The sequence below is a fragment of the Culex pipiens genome, chromosome 2, assembly GCF_016801865.2.
Source record: "Culex pipiens pallens isolate TS chromosome 2, TS_CPP_V2, whole genome shotgun sequence".
Classification (NCBI taxonomy): Eukaryota; Metazoa; Arthropoda; class Insecta; order Diptera; family Culicidae; genus Culex; species Culex pipiens.
In genome coordinates, this window is record NC_068938.1 from 56013606 (window position 1) to 56039726 (window position 26121).

At 36.7% G+C, this 26121-nt stretch overlaps 2 protein-coding genes across 3 annotated transcripts in view; both read right to left on the reverse strand.

Moving 5' to 3' along the window:
* The window catches only part of LOC120430358 (kin of IRRE-like protein 3), a 450977-nt gene that overhangs the window by 277851 nt on the left and 147005 nt on the right, over positions 1-26121 (reverse strand). The window lies entirely within an intron of this gene.
* The window catches only part of LOC120429735 (zwei Ig domain protein zig-8-like), a 73826-nt gene that overhangs the window by 12681 nt on the left and 35024 nt on the right, over positions 1-26121 (reverse strand). Inside the window, exons 2-3 of the mRNA XM_039594787.2 lie at positions 18115-18196; positions 2502-2752 (exon numbers count right to left, since the gene is read on the reverse strand). Coding sequence (XP_039450721.1) covers positions 2502-2752; positions 18115-18187 — 324 coding nt within the window. The 5' untranslated portion in view covers positions 18188-18196. The remainder of the gene's footprint in view (positions 1-2501; positions 2753-18114; positions 18197-26121) is intronic.

Consider the following 26121-nt stretch of genomic DNA (forward strand, 5'->3'; position numbering starts at 1 on the left):
CCTGTGATGGAACAATACAAAAACATGATGTTTTACAAGAAAAGTATTGATTTTCGTAGAGTGCCTCATTGTTCCCCAGCTGTCTCATTGTTCCTGCCAAGTGCGTCTACAATGAGACAGTTGAAAAACTCCAGCTGTAGATGTCGGGTCGATCTCATATTTTGGTCAATGTTAGAACACACTAAAAGAAATAAAATGCAACAAAAAGCTCATTAAAACATGCTGATGAAAAAATTAAAAAAAATCGTTGAAAGTTGAAAACCAAAAGTGTCTCATTGATGACTACCCTACCCTAACTTGAAAACGGTGCAGTATTGGTTCAAAAAATCATAACTCGGTCAAAGATTTCTTGCACGTTCTGGAAATTGCTGAAAAGATGACATTTGATGTCCCTTAAAACATATAAGAAAATAAAAAATAGTGTTTTTTGTTAATCAAGTATAAGTGACAAAAAGTTAAATTAAAAATCACAAAAAAAATACCGTATATAATTTTTTTAGTGTAGTCCTTATCCATACCAACAACTTTGCCGAAGAGACCAACTCATTCAAAATTCAATTCTTTCAAGAGATGCAAATTTTTGAATTTTCTTATATGATTTTTGTATGGACAGCTGCCAAATTTGCATGGAAAATTATATGAACATACCCACATACAAAGGCACCTACAAAGTTTCTGCTGGATTAAAAAATACAAAAATTAAAATTAAAAACTAACTTAATCCACCTACGTGGTTGATGCCTTCCTCACTTTTTACCAACAATGGATCATATGAGTGGTTTGGACACATATTTCAGCTATTTTTTTTTAGATCCAGAATACGTACACACATATAACTTCAGTAATCATAACTCGAGACAAGTTGCCATATCAACAATGCTGTGAGCTCGTTAGAAAGGTTTTTCGTTTACCTAACCAACGATGGGTCGGATGGTGGATCCGGACATAGTTTAAATACATTTAAGTGGGATCCGGCTTCAAAAAAGAGCATCAATATCACTTATGTGGCCATATCTCGAGACAGGGTTGCCAGATCTTCAATATTTTAGACTCGTTGGAAAGATTTTTTGATAACCTAACTGTCGATGGGTCGGATGGTGGATCTGGACATAGTTTACATTCATTTAAGTGGGATCCGGCTTCCAAAAAGTACATAAATATTACTTAAGTGGCCATATCTCAAGACAGGGTTGCCAGATCTTCAATGTTTTGGACTCGTTGGGAAGGTTTTTTGATAACCTAACCAACGATGGGTCGGATGGTGGTTCCGGACATAGTTTACATACATTTAAGTAAGATCCGGCTTCCAAAAACTACATAAATATTACTTAAGTGGCTATATATCGAGACAGGGTTGCCAGATCTTCAATGTTTTGAACTCGTTGGAAAGGTCTTTTCATTACCTAACCAACGATGGGTTGGATGATGGATCCGGACATAATTTTCATGCATATAAGTGAGATCCGGATAAATGTGGAAACACATTTTTATATATATAACTTTTGAACTACTTATCGAAACTTCAAACAATTCAATAGCGATGTATGGGACCCTAAACCAAGTCGAATGCAACCGGTTTGATCAAAATCGGTCCAGCAAGTGCTGAGAAAACTTGGCAAGAATTTTGAACACATACATACATACACACACACACACATACACACACACAGACATTTGTTCAGTTTTCGATTCTGAGTCAATAGGTATACATGAATATAGGTCTACGAGCTGTTTTTCAAAAGTTCACTTTTCGAGCAGGATTATAGCCTTACCTCAGTGAGGAAGGCAAAAAGACCGGTTTCGTAGAGAACTGCTTAGTAATGACCTGTTTTCTTCACAAGAACTTCTGAACATTTTCTACGAGATCGCAACACTGCTTGGGTGCAAACCTCGGAGGAACAAGTAAAAGCACTAGGAGGATTTATCTTGAAATACAGTTCATAGTTTACTCGTTCTAGTTTTATATTTTAGTTTTATGTTAGGATTAGTTGTTGACGCGATTTTCTTTCTTTTTTTACCCAAATGTATTCTATTCAATGCAAAATTGTAAAACAATTGGAAGTAAATGAAATAAATGTGAAGAGTTAATGATAAAATAAAAAGTACAACAAAGATGAAGAGCGTTAAGACATACCTTTCGACATGTGAAGGAAATTATATGAAATTTCAACAAAGATAAAGTTAATTGAAGAAAAATATTGCAAACTCCGATAACTCGTAAAGAGTACAAGTAGACCGCTCATGTATACATATCGAAAACTGTTTTGTCTGTTTTAAAACTTTGTTGAATATTGATGTTCTCTCAGTCTAATAAAAATCTTGAAAAAAGGACTTTTTTCAATTTTGATCAGCTCGCATTACATTTAAAAATTGTTTAGGAAGTTCTCAAATAGTCATAAAAACAAAATTAAAAATAATCCATTATTCAAAAATCATTGAGCTGCCCTTTTGAAACGATTCACACGCCAAAAAAATTTAAAAAGATACTGATTGATTCTCACCGTTTTGTTGCCCAGGTTCCGGACCCGACAGTTGAGATACGCGGTCTTGCCGACGAGGGCCGTGATGTTCTTCGAGGCCGATAAATCAAAGTACGGCCCCCGGTCCAGCGGCGTCCGGAGCAGGTTGCTTTCGTCCGAGTCGTAAATCTCGTTCTCGGCCACATCTGCCGCCGGTGGCTCGTGCTCGTGCAGGTGGTCGTGATGTTCCGCCGAGGACGACCGCTCGTCAGAGTGGACCGTATTTGAGATACCTGAGAGTGGGAGGTGGGAGCGATAGAAAGAAACAAAGGTTGGACCGATTAGTTTGAAACTAAATTCCGGTATAAATTGGAAGAGATTTATCGATTTCCAAGTTCGGGTCTTGCGGTGTTCTGAACTTCTGTAGAAAGAATATTAGAGGGTTTAATTTTCAGGGGAAGAATTCGCGTTGCAGAGTTTTCTCACATTATACCACTATTTTCTCATATTATAGCACTATTTTGAAGCTGGATCTCAAGCCAGACCCGTAAAATCAAAAGAAAAGATAATGGATAGCATCTAAAAATGTCGTCTTGAAAACAGTCCGGTCAAAACTGACTCTGGCGAACCAACCGCAATTATGTCGTTTTATTCCAGTATGATATTTTATCCAAATAATTCGGTGCAGTCTTTCAAAATCTTTTTCAATTGTGCTGAATGGTCCAGCTCCATTTTTTTTAAATATTTTTCGTATATACGTAACTCTTTGTCATGTTACTGGCATCTGCGAGAAAATAATTATTTTCCTGATTTTGTTAAACATTTCAGATGCCAGATAGTCACTCGCAAAATAATCTGTTTGTGATTTGCTGCAAAATTATTTCCCCGAATCGAATAAATGTTGGGTTTCCATCCTTTAAAAAAACTCAAATGTTGCTTAATATAACACACGATAAATTTCATTTGTTTATTAGGGCCTACACAAGCCAGCCCTCCTCGCTTCCTCTTCCTCCTTCTCTTGAAAACTAAATTGCTCATGTTTCGTAAACTAATCGAAACCCCACAACATCCCCCGTGCTGTGTCAGTTACAGCTTACAGCACTGCGGCAAACCCATCCCGATAGAGTGAGAGGATGGCTTATTTGCAAAGTTTGCCTCCAGAGTGGTGAGACCCCAAACATAGACTAAATAATCTCTTTAGCAAAAATAGAAGCAAAATTTAAAATTTAAAGGTCAAAAACACACAACACTACCCTGTCAGTGCTCGGGACCGAAAAGGTGAGAATAGTTATGTTACACCCGGAAATAACCCACCCGAAAATGTAAGCAGACCTTAAATTAATTACAAAGCCAATTCATGGCCCAAACACATTTTCGACAGGAATGTGGGAAGTGGGTGGGTTGGCCTTCTTCCGGGGGTGTCGACAGGCCGGGTGATATTAGTTTATAGACGAGTTATTGCAAGCGCAGTGAGGGGGGTTCCAGGAAACATTTTCCAATTTGTAATTCAAATAACGGCGCGTTGAACTGGTTGAACAATTGGCGCAGGCCATGGGGTAGATCACTTACCTATGATGAAATTCAACGAATTTGGATTATTCTGATAATTTCACACGTGGAGGTCAAATGAATTTGAATTTATATTGCGTGTGTTTTTTTACTCAGCCGGATAATTTCGGGCGTGTCCATCTCCCTTCTTTCAACATCAATTTTGGGTCAAAAATTCAGATAGCAAACGAATACTTTTTTTTTCACAAAAAACGAAATTCCGATGACGTGCAATAAAGGAAAAATATTTTTTGATACATTTTCCTGAGGTGCTTACATGATTGAATAACTTTTTAAATGCTTTGTTTTTTTTTTTTTTTTTGAAATTTGAATGTAGAGACCGCGAAAAGTTATTTATTTTTTGCAAATGTAAGGAATGTTTGCATCGTTTGAAGCCCATATTACAAATACAGAAGATTATAGTATTTAAAATGTATCTTTTAATTTTGTATTCCAAAAATATGTTAAAATATCAACCTCTGAAAGAAATCCGTACGAAAAAGTTCATTTTAATGAGTTTTCCTGAACTTCAACGATAAAATAAGGAAAACCTTGAATTTCTATAGGAGTAGATCTCTGTGTGTTTTTTTCATCTCTATGTTTTTTAAATTTATTTGGATAAATCCTAGTCCATCTATTCCCTATGTTTAAAGCAGTATTTTTGTAAGTCTCTCCAAATTGCAATTTTATTTGATATTCAAAAATCTGTATCTTTTGATGGAATTTTTTGATCGATTTGCTGTCTTCGACAAAGATGAGGTATTAGGGTGTAATATGGTTGTATGGAAAAAATTAAAGTTGTCCAAATTTAGTGAGCACAGCACTTTTTCAGTTCCTATTGGGGTCCTCAACAACTCCTCAAAGTTTGGGACTGATTGGTTTAGTCCTCACTTTGCGCAAAGCGATTCAATTTTCTATTAAAATTTGTATGGAGAAAACCATTTTTTTGGATTTTGATATTTATTAAATCCACGTTTCATGCTATATCAAAACCGGACTCATATTCGGATGCTCTGGAATCTGCTCTACAACTTTCCAGAAGAGAGTATGGTGCTAGCTTGCCCCTAAAAAAAGATACAGCGTGTTCAAAGCTCGTCTAAAACGTGTTTTTTGCTCGAAAATCACGTTTTAGACGAGTTTTGAGGGCGCTATATCTTCTTTCAGGAGCAAGTTAGCACCATACTCTCTTCGGTAAAGTTGTAGAGCACCTTCCAGAGCATCCGAATATGAGTCCAGTTTTGATATGGCATGAAACGTCGAATTGTTAAATATCAAAATCCTAAAAAATGGTTTTCCCCATACAAATTTATATGGAAAACTGAATCGCTTTGCGCAAAGTGAGGACTAAACCAATCGGTCCCAAACTTTGGGGAGTTGTTTAGGACCCCAAAAAGAACTGAAAAAGTGCTTTGCTGGAAAATCGATTTTGATATTACACCCTAATGGGGTATGACAAAGTTATGAATTTTTGAACCAATACTGATTTTTTCCAAAAATCAATATGCCTGCCCACTTATAAAAAAACATTTTGAAGAGCTGAGAAAGCATTATTTTCCATCCAGTGAATATTTTTAATATTATATACCTTTATTCTCTGGCCAACAAAATCCCCTCAGGGTTGACATTACCGAACGAAAAAAGGCCCATCAAAAAGGACGTTTGGCAAATCCTTTTAACCACACAGAGACAGTAGAACAGCGAGAGGTACGAAATCCGATTTCTGCGAATCCCAGCCACTTTTTTTTTATTGCGACGTGAAATTTGAATTTTTCTGCTTTATTGCCGTGTGGTGGCCCACCTTATCAATCCATTTCCATTCCCGGTGGGCAATGAAAAAGTACTTGTGACTGAAATACGACCCACCAGCACACGCTGGAATGACTGCAGCTTTTACTGATTTCTGTAGAAAAATATCAAATTCCTTTGAATTAACTTTTAAAGCAACGCTGAAAGCACATTCCCCGAATAATTGCACTTCCGCTTGAAGTATGTCTTTAATTCAACTTACTTTTTCTTCTCTCCACCTTTTCATTACCTGCAATTAGCGAAAATGAAGTTGGGTGCAGAAAACTTTCTCCTTTTGCGTTTTTTTAACCATTGGCAGGTGAGCATTTGATAAGGTACCATGCTTTTTTCACCTTTTACCGTAGAATCTCTTTTTCCTCCCGGCTTTCACCAATTGCAGTATTGCGCTGCTTTTTTGTTCCTCGTTACCGTAATATCGTTCTGCACAGTTTTGTGGCGGTGCACTGTGCAAAGCTTTGATGCTGTAATTTTCGCCTTGAAGGGGAAAACGCGCAATTAATGCAACCCATTTGAAATTGTTTGCGGGCAGGAAAATTTCCACCGAAGAAATCAATAACCTTGAACTTTCATAATATATCGTGGAATCGTTCTGAATGAGTTGCACATAATTAGTATTATTGGCGGTCTGTTTCACGTCTGCTTTTTCATATCGTTTTTTGTCTTGAAAAATATTAATGAGTATCGGAAAAAATTCAATACCGCGCTTTATCCACATTTTTTAAATACATGCAATTCTTCGTCAGCCGAGCCGATATACATTTTTTTACGTCATATGTAGTCCAAATCAAAGCTTAAAAATGGTTCAATTTTGGTTGCGACCCGATCAGACGGTAATAACTAAATTCATGCCATTTCAATAACAAATAATTTAAAAATAACAGAAATTGTTATGGATTCTTCTTGAAAAATCCATTTTTGCATAAGGGTTAAATAACAGTTTATGTTATCATAACAAAATTTGTTATTGGTCTGATATTGATTGAAAGCCAAAACAACTTTGGAATAACATTTTTTGTTATGGTAGAATACCGCCAACTGTTATTGGGATGATCGGATTAGTTGTTAAAATCCCAGGCAGACGGTAATAACAAAATTCATGCCATTTCAATAACAAATACTGTTAAAATAACAAAAAGTGTTATGGAATATTCTTGCAAAATCCATTTTTGCAAACTCGAGCTGACGGAAATAAAATTTTTTGATATTTAAAAATACTAGGCCAATAACATTTTCTGTTATTTATAACAAGATTTGTTATTCGTCGTTATTAAATTTTTGTTATTGGATTGTTGTTGTAATAACAGACTAATAACACTTTCCGTTATTCTTCGAACAAATCTTTGTTATTATTTTTTGTTATTTTAACAACTAATCCGATCATCCCAATAACAGCTGGAGGTATTCTTCCATAACAAAAAATGTTATTCCCAAGTTGTTTACCAAAAGTTGCGTCTTTTAATTACGAAAATTTTGGTACCCAAACATGTATAGGTCATCGCTGAAATTTTAAAGTTATCGCAGTTTCAGTGAAAAAAGTTGATATTTTGCCGATTTCGTCATTTTCCGGTTTTTGTGCGCGGCGCGTAAACAAACACGGATTTTATTTTCAAAAAATCATATCTCGGAATCCTGTTAATGAACTCCTCCCATTTTTTAGAATGTTATGTAAAAATGTCCGAAGAATCCGATAAAAATATTTCCAGACATAGGCTCTTTGGTCCAGACACCGTCAAAACGGCATTTTAAAGTTTCATACACACTTTTCATATGTTAGGCTAGATTTTCCAAACTTTTTACTATTTTTCATTGAAAGGCCAACTTATCACCTTTCATTTGCGTGTAAGACAGTTGAAATCGGTTGAAATGGCGAGGAGTTATGATTTTTCGAAAAAAAGTGGTTTTTGCGAAAATCGACGAAAATGGCCATTTTTCAGACCACCCTAACACGGCATAGGTCACCCTAATGGCCAAACAAAAAAATACGGGTCTAATTATTTCGGCCAGGGAATCCCCAGAAAAATTTTGAACCCGATCCGAGCACTTTTGTTTTTTTTTTCATGCTGTTTTCGTGGGGAATTGCTGTATAAATAGTATTTTCAAATATCATAAAATGATATTCTCAAATTATTTTCGTCTGCTCGGGATTAAATAAAAATTGTGGTTTGTCGTTCGTGTAAAAGAATGAACCAGATACCCGAACAGACGGAAATTACTTAAAAATATTTTTTTTTGATATTTGAAAATACTATTTATACAGCAATTCCCTACGATTTTATGTTATTTATAACAGGTTTTGTTATTCGTCGTTATGATATTTTTGTTCCATCGGGACTGGCAACACCAGCCAGCAACAGTCAACTGTTCGGAGCTCCTCAAACTTTTCGATTTTTTTGCCGTAATTAACAGTGTTCTCCCGCGAGTTTGCTGCTCCAGCATGCCAAGGGCCGGCCGTGGCCGTGGCAGTTCGAGTGCGGCCTCGAAAAACCCGCGAAGTTCATCTACCGGCAGAGTGCAGAAAGGTAAACATACCAACGCCGCATCGACCGCCATCGCGCACGGGAGCGTGCCCGGTGACGTCACCGATCCTTCTTTTTTACACGTGTCATACCGTCCACGTGAGTCCCCAGTACGGACGAGACAATCGACCCGGGCATCCGGAAGTACTTCCGACCAGCAGCAGCAGCAGCAGTCCACCAGCACTACGACAACAACCACTTCCAACGTTCCCACCAGCAACGAATTTGAGATGCTGAGTGGAGAAGAAAACAACACCGCCAGTGACAGCAGCAGTGCTGGCGACGACGATGACGATGATGAACTTGCGCGCAAGCAAGGAAAGCAGAAAAAGTGTAACTCTCCGAAGGAACGACGACCACCTCCAATGTTTGTTTTGGATACGTTGGCGGACGATGTTGACGAGTTGCTTGAGGGACTCCAATATTGTCTTAAAATTAGTAAAACTTCGGTGCAAGTGATTACGCATAAAAAACTGAATTTCGACTTGGTAGTGAAGAAGTTGAAGTTGCGAAACTTCAAATTCTTCACATTTGACCCAGCAGAGAAGGTCCCAGTGAAGATCGTCCTTCAGGGATATCCGGACCGCCCGATCTCCGACCTGGAAGAACACCTGTCGGGCGTCAAGATTAAGCCTCGAGAGGTTAAGGTGCTCTCGAAATCGACAACGGTGACAGGTACGTACACATTGTACCTCCTGTACTTCGATCGTGGGTCGGTCAAAATCCAGGACCTACGGCAGATCAAAGCACTGGACGGCTTCTTCGTGACGTGGCGATTCTACACGAAGAATCCGACCGACGCAGCGCAATGCCACCGCTGTCAAAAATTCGGACACGGTTCAAGAAACTGTAATCTTCCGCCCCGGTGCGTTAAGTGCGGTGAGACCCACTTCACCGAAAGGTGCAATCTTCCGCGGAAAGACCAGCTGGGGGAAAACGCCCAGCAGCACAAAGCGCGCGTCAAGTGTGCGAACTGTGGTGGAAACCACACGGCGAATTTCCGTGGCTGTGCCGCGCGGAAAAAGTACCTCGAGGAGCAGGACAAGAAGAAGAAAGCGCCAGCGTCCCGCCAACCTCCAAAGACTTCGAGCACGAACGCTGCAGCAGCTGGCGGCGGAGCGGTTCCACCGACCAACCCAGCGTTCCCTCCCGGTTGGGGAGGTTCGTACGCTAGAGTAGCCGCTTCTGGGAGCGGTACTTCACCGGGACAAGCAGACGTTACCGGAGATGATCTCTTCACGCTTCCCGAGTTTTTCGCTCTTGCTGGAGAGATGCTCACGCGCTTTCGTGCCTGCCGGAACAAGGCAGAACAATTCCAAGCTCTGAGTGAGCTTATGATGAAGTATATCTACAACGGATAAGCTGCCTTGTGCAGCGAAGTTTTTCGACGTCAAAAGACAAAACAAACTGTGATCTAGTTTTAAGCTTTTCTATCTCTATCGTTTTCCTAGCTAGCAAATTTAGAAGGTTTTTTTTAAAATAATTTTTCCTTCTGTTGGCAAATCCATTGTTAGAATATCCAATTACATCAAAATGAGCTATAGTACAAATCATAGTTGAAAGGTACTCCAAAACTCTATTAGGTTATAAGAATTACGAAATTGTGAATTGATTATTTACTAATAAAAACTAATTGAATTGAATTGATATTTTTGTTCTTGGATTGTTATTGTAATAACAGACTTATAGCATTTTTAGTTATTCTTCGAACAAATCTTTGTTATTAATTTTTGTTATTTTAACAACTAATCCGATCATCTTAATAACAGTTGAAGGTATTCTTCCATAACAAAAAATGTTATTCCAAAGTTGTTTTGGCTTTTAACCAATATCAGACCAATGACAAATTTTATTACTGTCTGTTCGGGTACGAATAAAAATTTTAGGAGAATTCAAAAAAAATGATAACAGTAAAACATGTGTTGCAAGATGTGTCGTTTCAAACAAATTATAGTTTTCATTGAATCTAGAAAAAAATGAAGTCCATTTTGAAAAGAACTTATTTATTTAAAATCAAGAATATTTTTACACAATTTTGAGAAACAATTACTTTGATTTTAAATACAACAAATTTTCTCAAGTACGTCGATCATAATTATACGTTTTCGCACCCAAGATTTCTATTTGTGTACTATAAATTCATTAGCCTGTCCCAATTGGAGGTCGCTCACATCTTAAATGATAGATTATGATGTTAAGAACAATGTTTTCTTAGACAAGACAAATTGATAAAATACTTTCTCGCACCCCCTCTTGGATTTACTCACTCTTTTGAACAAATTTTCTAAAAACGCTTGGAATCAATACAAAAACTATTTCAATCAGGTGTGTTTTCTCTTCAAACGATAGGTTTTTGGACCCAAATTGAAGTTTTTGGCTTCATCCAGATGGTTTTCTGTTGAAAAAATCGCAGTTTTTGATTTTTTTTACAAATGTCCATTTAAAAAAAAAGCAAAGCAATCCACTTTAACGACCCCCGGGTCTTTTGTGGGCTCTGTTGCAAGTTTCTGCTCATTTCTAGGCGTCCGAAGGTTATACGTGGTGCGTCACCCAAAACCTCTTTTACGCAAATGGACCGACGTTTTACTTCCCCATCCGATAGAAGGCTCCATTTAATTTATGGTTAACCTTTTCCCAGTAAAACCGATACTTGCAGCTTGTAGGAAATTTCACGGCAAACATTTTTCTCTCTGAGAAAATGCAAATCGACACTCCAGAACCGAGATATTTGAGTTTTAGTGAGACAAATGTCAATTTTCAAAATTACTCAGAATTTAGAAGCAAGGCCTACTAATAACACGACGTTGCAAGCATATGTCTCAAAGGTCAGAGTATGCTTGTAATTAATTTTGGCCATGTTTTTTTTGCATTTTAACAAGCTAAAGTTATATTAAAACCTTTTAAAAGGACATTTAATGATTATAAACTCATTTTTTTTAATTTTTTACAAGCAAATTTATAAGAAGCGTCCTTTGCAAACTGCTGTCGAAAAGTACTCGAAGCAAAGCAGTTATCGTTACATTATCCTCTTATAAATTTCTCATTGCATTGGAGTACATGAAGCTGAAGTGCATCAAAAAGTGGTTTGCCTCAAGTTCGACGTCGTCGTGCTATCTTGTCGCCCCCCGCCATTTTGACGTTCCCAGAAACACACGTTTTAATGTTTGACCTTGAATAAAGAAAAACGAAAGCACGCAATGTAAACGATAACAAACACGTTTTGTTTGGCTGGCCATTATGTGCATTGCCGAGTTATGATTAAAAATGTTTACGGCAGTCCAACTTGAACGTGTGTCAAACGCGTTCCGACCTGAAATCGCTTTGACCAGTTGTCGCACTTACATCAATTTTGAGGGAGTGACAAGATAGCACAACAAGATTAAAACTTCTTTCACCGAGTTTTTTCGTTGAATATTTTAGGATTGAAATCGAATTTTGGGGATCTGTGAAGGGCAAAAGGTGAGGCTTTGTGAGCTACACAAAATGGCGCTCCCAACTCAATTTGGCCAAAAATGCACGTACGACAAGTTAGCACGATGGCGACGAGTTGGTGTTTTGGGTACGAACACAGTATGTACACAGGAAATGAAAGTTAGCTAAAAGCTTTAGCCAACAGGAAAACTTTCGGATGTAGTTGGGGTCAGCACAGCACCGGCACTTATCAAAGTTGTTTTTGTAGACTATGTTTCATTGTTCAAAATATTGCTCTCCTTTGAGCTTCAAACAAGCTTGAGAACATAGTTACAAAAACAAAAAATGCTATCAGCATTCGCCAAACCATCCGATCGGAAAATTGCACATTCCTCAGCCACTTGAGTGAACCGACAGATTATGGCGTAGTTTCCCATCATTCAGTTTCGTTATCGCACCAGTAAGCAAAGCTCCATTTATTTACATTAAAGTTTACGTCCCGAAAGTTTCCAATCCGCTCAGCAGCTCCACTTCTTCCAAAAAGCATGAATCATGGCTCGCTAGATTTCCTGTCCCGATAAAAACTCGATAATCATCCCCTAAAATACACAAACCCAACCCCAAAAAAACGAGGTAGGAAAGGGAAAACTTTACGTTCGTGATTCTCAACCCCAAAAAGGAGCAGCAGCAGCAGCTACTCAGCAGCGAAGGATGAAACTATAGCGAACACGCAAAGACTAGCATCCTTGGCCCCGGTTCCGGGAGATGGCCCCGAGGGGTATCTTCACCGGAACGAGCAAAACGAGATATCGAAGGCGAATTTATATTCATTGATTTGCACTCGATAGCTCTAAAATTTACGACGTGATGGGAATTTTGTCCGCTTCCATCTTCGGCGTGTGTCCCCAGTGTTCACACATACGCGCATAAAACATGCACACGCACACATAAACTGTCTTCGATGTGAACTACTCTGGTAGGTACTGATTATGTTTGAGGTCAGAGGTTCTTATCAGAGAATTATCAAAGAGAAGGGGAAAAAATGGGAATTTATGTTTAAAGTATAATTCTTCTGTTTCAATATTTTTGAAAATCGACGTCGTCGTGCTATCTTGTCGCACCCGCCATTTTGACGTTCCGAGAAAAACGCGTTTTAATGTTTGACCTTGAATAAACAAAAACAAAAGCACGCAATTTAAACAATAACAAACACATTTTGTTTGGCTGACCATTCTGTGCATTGTCCCGAAGTTTGGTTGAAGTTGGTTGCTGGAGTCCCGAGTTATAATTAAAAATGTTTACGGTAGTCTAACTTGTACGTGCGTCAAAAATCCTGACCTGAAATCCCTTTGCCCTTTGTCGCACTTACATCAATTTTTAGGGAGTGACAAGATAGCACGACAGGATTGAAACATCTTTTATATGTAGAGTGACAGTAATTTTCGGAGCTTTTTTGGTTTTCATTGAATATCTCAGGATTGAAATCGAATTTTGGGGATCTGTGTAGGTCAAAAGATGAGGCATTGTGAGCTGCACAAAATGGCGTTCTTAACTCAATTTGGCCCAAAATGCACGTACGACAAGTTAGCACAATGGCGACGAAATTACGAAGTCAAAATTTTGTTAATTAAACAAATCTTTTCATTTTCAAACAATCTGCATGTTTTAAAAATTTTAAACTGATTTTAAAATAAATATTATATTACACCAACAGACAAAGCAACGCTCATGTGACAGGCAGAAAATATAATGCAGCTGATATGACCGGACTTTCAAAAGTAACGATACAATCAGTCATGACAACCCCTGACAAGATAGTTTCCGTGTTAATATGTGCAGAGTATGTGTGTGTGTGTGAATTTGTTGGTTTCCTTCGGCTCTACCTCAGATGTGCTGGAAAATAGGGTGACAACCAGCAGAAAAGGAGCACAAGCATTTTCATTTTTAACCTCTCCTCCTCGAAGCAGGGGGAAATATGACCTATACCGGCGGGTACTTTTCAGGTCACATAATTTCATATTTATAAACTCTCTCTGCCTTTTCTCTTCCGGAGATTCCGCTGGGTGGCAATGCCCGTCGCATACGGAAGTAGAGAGTACGTACGTTCCAACCAGGACGAACGAAGGAAGGATGTTCGTTGCAGCAATTCCGGAAGGGCTTTTTCTTTACTGCTTGAAGGTAACCCGCTCTCATGATGCGGTGCAGTTAAGACAAATCAGAGCTTCGATACTAACATGCTAGTTTTTGTAAAGTTTTCGATATTATGTGTTGAACAAGTTGTGTCTTATTCGAATTCGATGATACCACCGAGAATAAATGGAATTGGGGCAATCGTACTTCATCAATGGGTGACAGAAGATATGAAATTGAGTAATTTTATTAAGCCAAAATTCAGAACGTCTCTTCCATTCGAAAGTAAATTTGTCAAAAGTGTACAGGAAAATATTTTCCATTCCTATTGGCTTCAAAAGGGCACAGGCGCCGGATGCCATCAGCAGCCCCGAAAGGAAAGGATGATTATCAATATTCGATTAGTGTTGACCTTTCTGATGAAATGTCGTGTCGTAGCGAGGCAGTCTATCACCGGTTCGCTGCATATTGATCAGTATGTAGGCAACATCGCATAGATTGTTGGGATCAAACAGAATGGAGTGATGCTCCCGAGGAATGTCAATCAAGTTTGTTTAGAATGATTGATTTGAATTTCAAGCAGAGAGCAACTGTAAATGACACATTCTCTGGGCTAGTATTCCAGCGGGAAAATTTTAAAACTTGATTCAATGGCGAAATAGATGTAGTAATATAGATGATTTTGTATAGTTTAAGCCTTGTAAAAACAACTTTTACAAACATTCAAAGATTTATAATCTTGACTATTGGCGCAATCCTGAATCCTGAATTATCTCCAGTGGTCAGGAACCATTATTCCAAAGCTGATGATATCATGAAAATTGGATAAATTTCCCGTCAACTGCAATTGGTGCAACTGCAAAGTAAAATTAAAAATCACCAAAATAATTTTCACCGTGTGTCAATTTTTTCAGTGTATTCCATATCTGCAACTTCATATACAGATACAGATTTTTGATTTTTCATGTATCATTTTTATATGGACAGCTGCCAGATTTGTATGAAAAATAATATGGACAAACTTCTGATGTAAAATGGCTTCTCTGGCCGTACCGAAGGCACCAAAAAAGTTTCAGCAGGATTAAAAAAAATACAAAAGAAAAAATTAAAAATTACGATTTCGTACAGTTTTTAAACCTCATCCAAACAGCCTTCAATTCTCTAGTACCAATATCTCATAAACTAACGGTTATATTTTCAATAATAAAAAAAATCATTTTTGAAAATTTTTAATCTCTTCCAAAAATACAATTGGGTAATTCTCCACCAACTCACACGAAATCGGAAAAAGTTGCCCCGACCCCTCTTCGATTTTCGTGAAACTTTGCTTTAAGGGATAATTTTGGTCCCTGATCACGAATTCAAGGTCCATTTTCCGATATCTCGTGACGGTGGGGTGGTACGACCCCTTTCATTTTTCTGGTTTTTTACTATGCCACGTTTTTCAGTGATTTGTAGCTCGCAACCGTGAAGAGATATAACTCGGTGAACCTCGTTGGATAAATGTACGACTCGTGCTGAAAAAATCCTCTGTTTGCAACTTGTTGCATAAACTACTATTTTAGATTAATGTTATAAAACAATGCAAAACGTTTGGAAACATATAAAATTCTGGCAGGAGCTGAAACAGTGCTGAAAGTGAAAAAATGAGTTTTCATAGGAAATTTCGAAAATTCGACATTTTTATTTTACTTAAATGGCTGTAGCTTGGCACTGAAATGACAAAAACTAATTGTTAAAAAAGCAGATTTTTTATTTTTGAGAGAAATTCGTCTAAAGTTTTCGGTAAAATTTTTATTTTTATTTCAAATTTAACATGCTACTAATAAAAAATGCAAATGGTAAGACTCCTAACCTTGATTTTAAGTAAAATAAGGAAAAAAAATTTCATGTTTTTTTTTATTTTTGGGAATTTTTGTTGTGTAAAAACATTGTTCGTGAGACAAAAACCTATCGAAATCCGGTTGAGCCCAAAGGTTTCTGCCACATTGCTTTTTTTGAGACACACTAGTGTTGGTGTTAATTTCTTTTGTGACACTTTTTACTTTCAATTTCTGGAGAATGTTGAATGTTAAAATAGAGCAGTTCTCTACGGAATCGGTCTTTTTTCTTTAATTTTAATTTTTGTATTTTTTAATCCGGCTGAAACTTTTTTGGTGCCTTCGGTATGCCCAAAGAAGCCATTTTGCATCATTAGTTTGTCCATATAATTTTCCATACAAATTTGGCAGCTGTCCATACAAAAATGATATGTGAAAATTCAAAAATCTGTATCTTTTGAAGGAATTTTTTAATCAATTTGGTGTCTTTGGCAAAGTTGTAGGTATGGATATGGACTACACTGAAAAAAATGATACACGGTAAAAAAAAAATTGGTGATTTTTTAATTTAACTTTTTGTCACTAAAACTTGATTTGCAAAAAAACACTATTTATTTTTTTTTATATGTTTTAGAGGACATCAAATGCCAACTTTTCAGAAATTTCCAGAATGGGCAAAAAATCTTTGACCGAGTTATGATTTTTTGAATCAATACAGATTTTTTCAAAAAATCGAAATATCGGTCGCAAAAATTTTTCAACTGCATTTTTTATGAAAAAACGAATTTGCAATCAAAAAGTACTTTAGTAAATTTTTGATAAGGTGCACCGTTTCCAAGTTATAACCATTTTTAGGTAACTTTTTTGAAAATAGTCGCAGTTTTTCATTTTTTAAAAATAGTGCCCATGTTTGCCCACCTTTGAAAAAAATATTTTTGAAAAGCTGAGAAAATTCTCTATATTTTGCTTTTTCGGACTTTGTTGATACGACCCTTAGTTGCTGAAATATTGCCATGCAAAGGTTAAAAAACAGGAAAATTGATGTTTTCTAAGTCTCACCCAAACAACCCACCATTTTCTAATGTCGATATCTCAGCAACTATAGGTCCGATTTACAATGATAAAACATGAAACATTCGTGAAATTTTCCGGTCCTTTCGAAAAAAATATTTTCAAAAAATTGAAATCAAGACTAACATTTCAAATGGGCGTAATATTGAATGTTTGGCCCGATTTAAATGTTAGTCTTGATTTTAAATTTTTGAAAATATTTTTTTCGAAAAGATCGGAAAATTTCACGAATGTTTCATCTTTTAACATTGTAAATCGGACCTATAGTTGCTGAGATATCGACATAAGAAAATGGTGGTTTGTTTGGGTGAGACTTAGAAAACATCAATTTTTCTGTTTTTTAACCTTTGCATGGCTATAACTCAGCAACTAAGGGTCGTATCAACAAAGTCCGAAAAAGCAAAATAAAGAGATTTTTTCAGCTTTTCAAAAATATTTTTTTCAAAAGTGGGCAAACATGGGCACTATTTTAAAAAAATTAAAAACTGCGACTATTTTCAAAAAAGTTACCTAAAAATGGTTATAATTGGAAACGGTGCACTTTATCAAAAATTTACTAAAGTACTTTTTGATTGCAAATTCGATTTTACATCGAAAATACAGTTGAAAAATTTTTGCGACCAATATTTCAATTTTTTGAAAAAATCTGTATTGATTTAAAAAGTCATAACTCGGTCAAAGATTTTTTGCCCGTTCTGGAAATTTCTGAAAAGTTGGCATTTGATGTCCTCTAAAACATATCAAAAAATAAAAAAAAATTAAAAATAGTGTTTTTTTGCAAATCAAGTTTTAGTGACAAAAAGTTAAATTAAAAATCACCAAATTTTTTTTTACCGTGTATCATTTTTTTCAGTGTAGTCCATATCCATACCTACAACTTTGCCGAAGACACCAAATCGATCAAAAAATTCCTTCAAAAAATACAGATTTTTGAATTTTCACATATCATTTTTGTATGGACAGCTGCCAAATTTGTATGGAAAATTATATGGACAAACTAATGATGCAAAATGGCTTCTTTGGGCATACCGAAGGCACCAAAAAAGTTTCAGCTGGATTAAAAAATACAAAAAAAATCGAATGACCGAAATCTCAGAGAATTGCTCTATATTGAAGGGGATTTAGAGTTTAGAGTATTTTTATCATAAGACTGTTGTGGTCTCTGTTGCAAGTTTCTTATCATTTCTAGGCGTCCGAAGGTTATACGTGGTGAGTCAGCTCAGCTATACTCTTGTAAACAATCATAGATAGTTCAAAAGATGTAGACTTCACTACAGACTTCATTATGATTGCAGTCAATCAAATGTAAAGCTGTAAAGGTTTAACATGGCAGTCAATAAAGGAATCACTCACCTAGATTAAAATACATTATGAAAAAAAGCACCAATTTCATGTTGATTTCCGGCACGTTACTGATGCTGTCCATTGCGTCTGGCTGTAAATAAAAAGAGAGAAAAAAACGTCAGTTAAAACCGATTCGGGGGAAAATCCCGATTAATTGGAGAGCCACTCTTGTTTGCAAACGAATTATTTTAATTTAACGATCACTTGCCACTTTCGATCAATGGTCACAACAGCACTGGTTGGTAAAATATGAGTTTCAAACAAACACAAAATCTGGTATTGAGTGTAATTGAGAGAAGGCTTTCATATTTTATTTTAAATTCAATGTGTGCTATGAATAGCACCAATGATTTCATAACAAGGCAAACCGAACATTATCTCGCAACTCCGTGTAATCTGATTCATCGCCCGATAAAGTTGTTCAAATCCACTCCAGCCTCCATGCCTGCAAAAAGTTAGCACTTTTCGCGGATCCAATTCCCAAACTCCAAATCCACTAAGCTATAATCACTTTTGCCCTAAGAACCCTACCCCCACCCACAACCAAACAAACAATTCCCTGCGTCCGGTCTGAGCCGATCTGATTGCGCGATTTTGGCCACGGATTTGCGGCCTCCCTAATGGCTTTCACCCAATCCTGGGCGTAATTTATAATTCATCGTTGGTGCTCGCTTTTGGGGCCACCACAGTCACCAATTCAAATCAGCTTATGGAGCTGACGCACCCAAGACCACAACACCATGATGACGGAGGTGGTTTTTCATCCCCCCAGCAAATCAGGCCACAGCTGCTTCCGATTCAGTCCGTCAACGGCGCGTCGGCGTCTTCCAGAAAACTTTTCCCATCAAATGGCACTCCCCCCGTTTTCCCGCCTCCCCGAGTAGTCTCAAACTTCAAGAGGCGGTTTGATATTCAAGGCGATGACTGTTATCGATTTGAAATGACAACAGAAAGAGGCAACTTTTTAACGATCGATATCGCGGGAAAAGAATCATGTGAAAGTTGGGACATATTCTTTTGAATGAATAGCTTAATTATATAATTAAAATACTCAGTTAATAAAAATTTTATTGAAAGTTGTCATCTTCCTTCTGAGCTAAAATATCATATAAGTTTTAAAAACCCGATTGAATCCCACCAGGGGTGAGATAGAGCCTTTCTTACTAAAGAATATAACTTCTTTCAATTCATAACATCGACTTGATACAAAAAATCTTATGATGAAAAGAAGGTATTATTGATGATGTGTTTTCTAAAAGAAATTGAAAACGCAATTTTCACCAATACAATATTTTTAATCGTACAAATTCTTAATCAAACAAGCGCTTATGACAAACGCAAGCATGGCAAGCTTCCCATGCGCCAGTGACGACGCAGACCGCGGTTTTGGTTTTATAGTTTTGGTACGAGCCCAAAAACCGAACAAAGCAGGCGCAAAGCAAAACCGAGTTAACCGCACAGTGGGAAGCTTGCCATTCAGCATCTACGAAAGTGAGAGAGTCAGAGATAGCTATTTTTAGAACCGCACCACAACACACTCAATCGCAATACCTTAGGTAGATAGCCATTGGCGTCGCGAGCATTGAAAACTTTGAAAACGATATAAAGCTTAGAAGCTTCGAAAGCTCCTATTGGAATCCAATGAACTCTGTTAAATAAACTTACGAAATCACGACAAAATGAAGCCTACTTAAAGGCGATTTTAGGAGCACACGGGAAACAAATTGTTTGTAGCCGGATGAATGTCCTATGTCACAAAAGTTATTGCATAAACATTGGACAGTTATGCAAAAACGGACAGAGCAAAAGAAACCGAAAAGCTAGGATATCTTACAAGTTAAAGGAAACATCGGTAGACAAGCTACTACAAACGAGTATAAGTCGAGCCAAAACATATATGCGCCAGCATTCTCGCGCCAGTATTCGAAGCTCAACTTGACAACTTGGCGACTTGGCGACTTGGCGACGAAGCGTCGAAAATCAATGCAGTGTGATATTTTGGCGATTTTTCCGATTAATATTCATACTGTATCGTCTTATTTACGAAGATGAAAATGACGTCCAGCCATAAAGTAAAACCTATACCTTTCAATAGTGAGAAAGGCAAAAAAGGTTGTGGTTTGATTTTTTGTCTCTTAAATTGGGATTTTATTGTTTAAATCAATTTAGAACAAATAATCAATGGGTCATCTCGTCATTCTGTGTAATTAAATAAATAAACACCACTTAAATAACTATCTATAATCAATGGGTTTGAATTCCTAAATTCCTAGAAACTTTACCGTAATTTGTGGCGTATAATTAGCGGTTATTTCATAACCATTCGAAAACAAAACCAGTGTCAGTATTCGATGTCAGTATTTCGATCCCACAGGGTGAAAAATCATTCAAATGTGTTCCAAGGAAATCCCTTTGCTTCAACGGCTCATTTCGTCCCACTAGCAAGCACCAGAGTTTCTAGCGAATTAGACAAAGGGACAGCTTCCCAGCACCTGGGAATGTGTTCATTAGTGCAATGAGTTCGAATCATGCAAATGCACATTTACGGGTCAGAGTTGCACCTGGGACTTGTCTCGTCTGCAGCCTTCTGTCATTATCGAACCCAAATCGAACCGTTCCCAGTTCAGCTTGTACAAAAGGAAATGTTGCTTGCCAATGACACATTACATGGATCAGCCGCCATCGGATCGCGAATCAGCAGCGAATTGACATCTCAGTGATTACCGTGACTCATCGACCGGGAAATTGGAAGCGATTAATTCAGCAAAGGTAAATGGGAACGATCGTCAACCAGACCATATAAAGGTGTTTTTTAATCAATTCATCAAAAAAAAGGTATCAGTTAGCAATAACTATAGAAGAAAAAAATATTGATATTGTAGCGAGTTATAATTCAAAACAACAGTTATAAAAATCTAAAATTCAGAAACCGGGGTGACATTGATAGGATTTCTATTTATTTTTGGAATATTTTCCAACTGGTTAGGCAAAATACAGTCCAGACTCGATTATCCGAAGGCCTCGGAAAAGTTTCACTTCGGATAATGGAAACTTTGAAGAATCGAATCATGATTTTTTTTTTCGTTGTCTTATGTTTGATTTTAACAATCAAAAAACAAAAACAAAAAAACGGATAATATTAAAAAACAACACAAAAACAAAAATTTCAAATGCTATTTACCATATTTTTTCATAGTTACCTTATTTTTAAAACATTTGAAATTGAATGAAAAGACATTTTTCAAATCACACAAAAAACAAAAAACAAAAAACAAAAAACAAAAAACAAAAAACAAAAAACAAAAAACAAAAAACAAAAAACAAAAAACAAAAAACAAAAACCAAAAACAAAAAACAAAAAAAAAACAAAAAACAAAAAACAAAAAACAAAAAACAAAAAACAAAAAACAAAAAACAAAAAACAAAAAACAAAAAACAAAAAACAAAAAACAAAAAACAAAAAACAAAAAACAAAAAACAAAAAACAAAAAACAAAAAACAAAAAACAAAAAACAAAAAACAAAAAACAAAAAACAAAAAACAAAAAACAAAAAACAAAAAACAAAAAACAAAAAACAAAAAACAAAAAACAAAAAACAAAAAACAAAAAACAAAAAACAAAAAACAAAAAACAAAAAACAAAAAACAAAAAACAAAAAACAAAAAACAAAAAACAAAAAACAAAAAACAAAAAACAAAAAACAAAAAACAAAAAACAAAAAACAAAAAACAAAAAACAAAAAATTAGATCGTTGAAGCGTATGATCGTTGAATTGATATGATATTACGGTCCTGTTCAGCAACGGAGAAGGACAACCATGGGTGGTCTCTCATGCTCATGCTCATGCTCATGCTCATTAGTACATCCAGAACTGGGCATCGGCATATGAGAGGATAAAGAGCACGATTCGGTTGTAAAATGGTACTGTGTGCGGCTGAGAGGATAAATCCCGAAATTGCCGTGAGTACTTTACTCATGGGTTCATTTTCCAAAAAAGTTCATCTATCAAAAAAAAAGTACCGATACCAAGATTCTAACCCAAGACCTTCCGCTTATTGATCCGTGCCTTTGCCGTATAGGCCACCATGGCTCGGTGACTAAGTGGTGGTCATTTGTCCATATAAGCCACTCAATAAGATGAACTCGTCAATGAACGAATGAACACGCGAGAGGTCTTTACTCACGCAAAATAGTACTTTCCTCACGTTTCTTTTCGGGAGGACTTTCCCCTCGTTCTTAAACTTTGGGTGTATTCAGACTAAATTTTCGAATATTCGGCTTCATATAATTTATAATTTTTTTCAGTTTTTACAGTTCAGTGGAATTTAGTTACATTATTTTCAATAGTTTGTGCAATATAAGGACCATCCCTAACTTTCCCGGTGACAACCTCTTACGCGAACGATTGATCACTTAATCTTCCGTAACCTTGCCAATTGCCGGTTCCTCGCATAACTAATATTTACGACCGGCGATGTCAGCAGTGACAACGTTCCATAATTTCCATAATGTGTACGTCATGTGCACGAGTATGTGTGTGTGCGTTTACGCTCCGTCGTCATAACTTTCGTGTCGTAAAGTTTGCCCTCTGCGCTTTCCGGCAGGGCAAACATGTACATGTGTGTGTGTGTGTGCCGTTCGTCAAAAGTTGTTATCCTTACCACGGACGTCTCACACAGCAGGAGAAATGCTGTCGACAGGGTAGGCGAGGAGTGCCGAAAAGTGTTTGTTCTAATCGCTATCGGGTGGGCGTAGTCACACGCCCCTAAATGGATTACAGCGCACACATACACACATAATACGGGACTGAAATTTCATCGGAGGTCGCGCGCACCAGTTGGCTTGAAGTTTACGGATCATTTGAAGTGGTAAATTGGTAAGAGAACATGTTTGAATTCAGTTGACGACCATGTTTAGTTGGTTGTTGGTTGCTGATTGTTGATTGTTGATTGTTGATTGTTGATTGTTGATTGTTGATTGTTGATTGTTGATTGTTGATTGTTGATTGTTGATTGTTGATTGTTGATTGTTGATTGTTGATTGTTGATTGTTGATTGTTGATTGTTGATTGTTGATTGTTGATTGTTGATTGTTGATTGTTGATTGTTGATTGTTGATTGTTGATTGTTGATTGTTGATTGTTGATTGTTGATTGTTGATTGTTGATTGTTGATTGTTGATTGTTGATTGTTGATTGTTGATTGTTGATTGTTGATTGTTGATTGTTGATTGTTGATTGTTGATTGTTGATTGTTGATTGTTGATTGTTGATTGTTGATTTTTGATTGTTGATTGTTGATTGTTGATTGTTGATTGTTGATTGTTGATTGTTGATTGTTGATTGTTGATTGTTGATTGTTGATTGTTGGTTGTTGGTTGTTGATTGTTGATTGTTGATTGTTGATTGTTGATTGTTGATTGTTAATTGTTGATTGTTGATTGTTGATTGTTGATTGTTGATTGTTGATTGTTGATTGTTGATTGTTGATTGTTGATTGTTGATTGTTGATTGTTGATTGTTGATTGTTGATTGTTGAATGTTGATTGTTGATTGTTGATTGTTGATTGTTGATTGTTGATTGTTGATTGTTGATTGTTGATTGTTGATTGTTGATTGTTGATTGTTGATTGTTGATTGTTGATTGTTGATTGTTGATTGTTGATTGTTGATTGTTGATTGTTGATTGTTGATTGTTGATTGTTGATTGTTGATTGTTGATTGTTGATTGTTGATTGTTGATTGTTGATTGTTGATTGTTGATTGTTGATTTTCGATTGTTGATTGTTGGTTACTGTTTCAACTTCCGCAACAACCGTTGTTCCAACTATGCGTGCCCGTAAAACTCTTCGCAGGAACACCACACGTTCAGGGATTATTACAAAAGTCAACAATCCCGCTATTTCCGTTGTCGCTGGTTGGCAGCATCGTTTCGAACCATTGAGCCGTTGTTGGGTGTCGGTTGCCGAGCTTTACGAGTCACCTCTTCTTCATTGGCCATATATGATGATCAGTATAGTGTACCAGCACCGGCAAGCCAACAACCCCACAAGGCAACGAGAAAAGGTTAATGGACAACAAATGCTTTGCCAGCTTGGTTGACACTTTTCCACCAGACAATGGGTAAGTCCAGCTAGCGCCACCACCCTAGGAAGAACAAAAACTGCCGCGAGGGAAAAACGGATCATAAACTCTGCAACGCATTATGCTACTTGGCAGCAAATCTGACAAAGCTGGTTGTGTGTAGGCTATGGAACATAAAAGCTTTTCACAGGCCGCGGGTTGGAGTGGAAGGTTTATGGACTCGGATTTTGTTGAAACAAGGAAGCTTAGTGCAAAGTTTCACTATTGTAATTGCGGAACAAAATGCAAAATATGTTAAATTTTTCGAGCCCTAATAATTCTCAACTGAATGATACTTTTTTGAATGAAATTTATTTTTTTAAAAGGTAAATTTCGTAAATTTTCACTAACAAAGCTTCACTGCATTCAAGCCGTGTGTGCTGTACAGGTTTGCCAACATGCCATCTCTGGTTCATCAGCGCTTCTTCTGATTTTGAGCCCGGTATTGGCTGAATTTATTGTGGCAATAACTTTTGAGGGCTCGTTTGGCCCGCATTCAGCGTTGGGGAGCACCTTCGTCAATCGCAGCTTTTATGATGTGTGTTGTCGGCAGTTCAAGACTTTGTAATGCTTTGTGTGATAAAATTGTTGGAATTTGCTGACATTTGTGGATCAAGAGTGCGAAGAATTCAGTGATGGCATTTCCTCTTTAAACTATAATATAAAACTAAGGATTTTCGATTAAAAATAAGTATTTTTTGTTTGATTTTAATTAAAAATGCTCAGTTCAATGAACCTTCACCAACGGGAAAATAAAATTCGCACTCCGAGAAGCCTTCCAGGTTGAAAAGCTTTACCTCTCATGCGTGCGAACTACAATTGCTTCCAACGTATGAAATCCCTCACACTCTTGAAGAAATTGTGTAAAAATAAGCTTAGCTTAAAATAGGCTTAGTTTTAAGTTAAAAGGAATTTTGGATTCATTTTTGACAAAAAAAATCTTTCAAAAATCGTTATTTTAATATGCAAAAAATTTAATTTTTCCCCACACTCCTCTTCACGTTAATTCCAAGCCGTGCAAATTTCGCGGAACGAGTGCTATAAAACACGTATCTGAATTTTGTGTTAACGGCAAGTATTAAATTTTACGAGTACGGCTTACTTTGCAGCAGCCATTTTCTGGCGTTTGGTAAATGGGCGTGCGACAGCGTTGAAAAATCTATCATTTAAGAAGCTTCGTCGAGAAATGTGATATGGAAATACAGCTCAACGTTACTCCCGGGAATTTTCGAAACCGTACAGTATTGTCACAGAAATCCCATCCTATTGAATGGCAACGATATTGGATTTTGAGCTTTCCACTACATGTAATACATCGTTAGAACATCAAAAATATCTCGTTTCTGAAATGGAATTTTATTCTTGTGTTCTGCAGGGTTACACAAAGATCAAAGTGAATCATCCTACATTCAAATTTCCATCCCGTGGTGCATGATACCTTTGCAACGGACGAACTACGCACATTTCCAGAGCACTAAAAGCTTTTCTGATGCTTTCCAGCTTGATGGAATTGAGCTCTTTATTGCTCGAAGAATGTAATATTGTTGTCCCTCAAATTGAGCGAGCAAGCAACTTTCCATTCGAATTATGGTATGGAAAATATGAAATTTAAATGTTTTTGTTTATATGTCATAGAAAATTCAATGTTTTCAATTTTAATAAATTCCTTGGACAATTTCCTATAAAAAGCAACCAAAAGAAAGTCATCACCGAAATATTGTAAATTTTTTAAGTGACAACCACTCTTTCCAATAACAAAAAAAATCATCACAAAATTTTCAAATTAATCCATCCTTACATTTGAAACGGCCCAAAGACTCTTATTTTTACTATTTCATATTTTGTTTGTTTGCTTTGCTTCCAGAGGATTTATATCAGCAACCATTGATTGGTC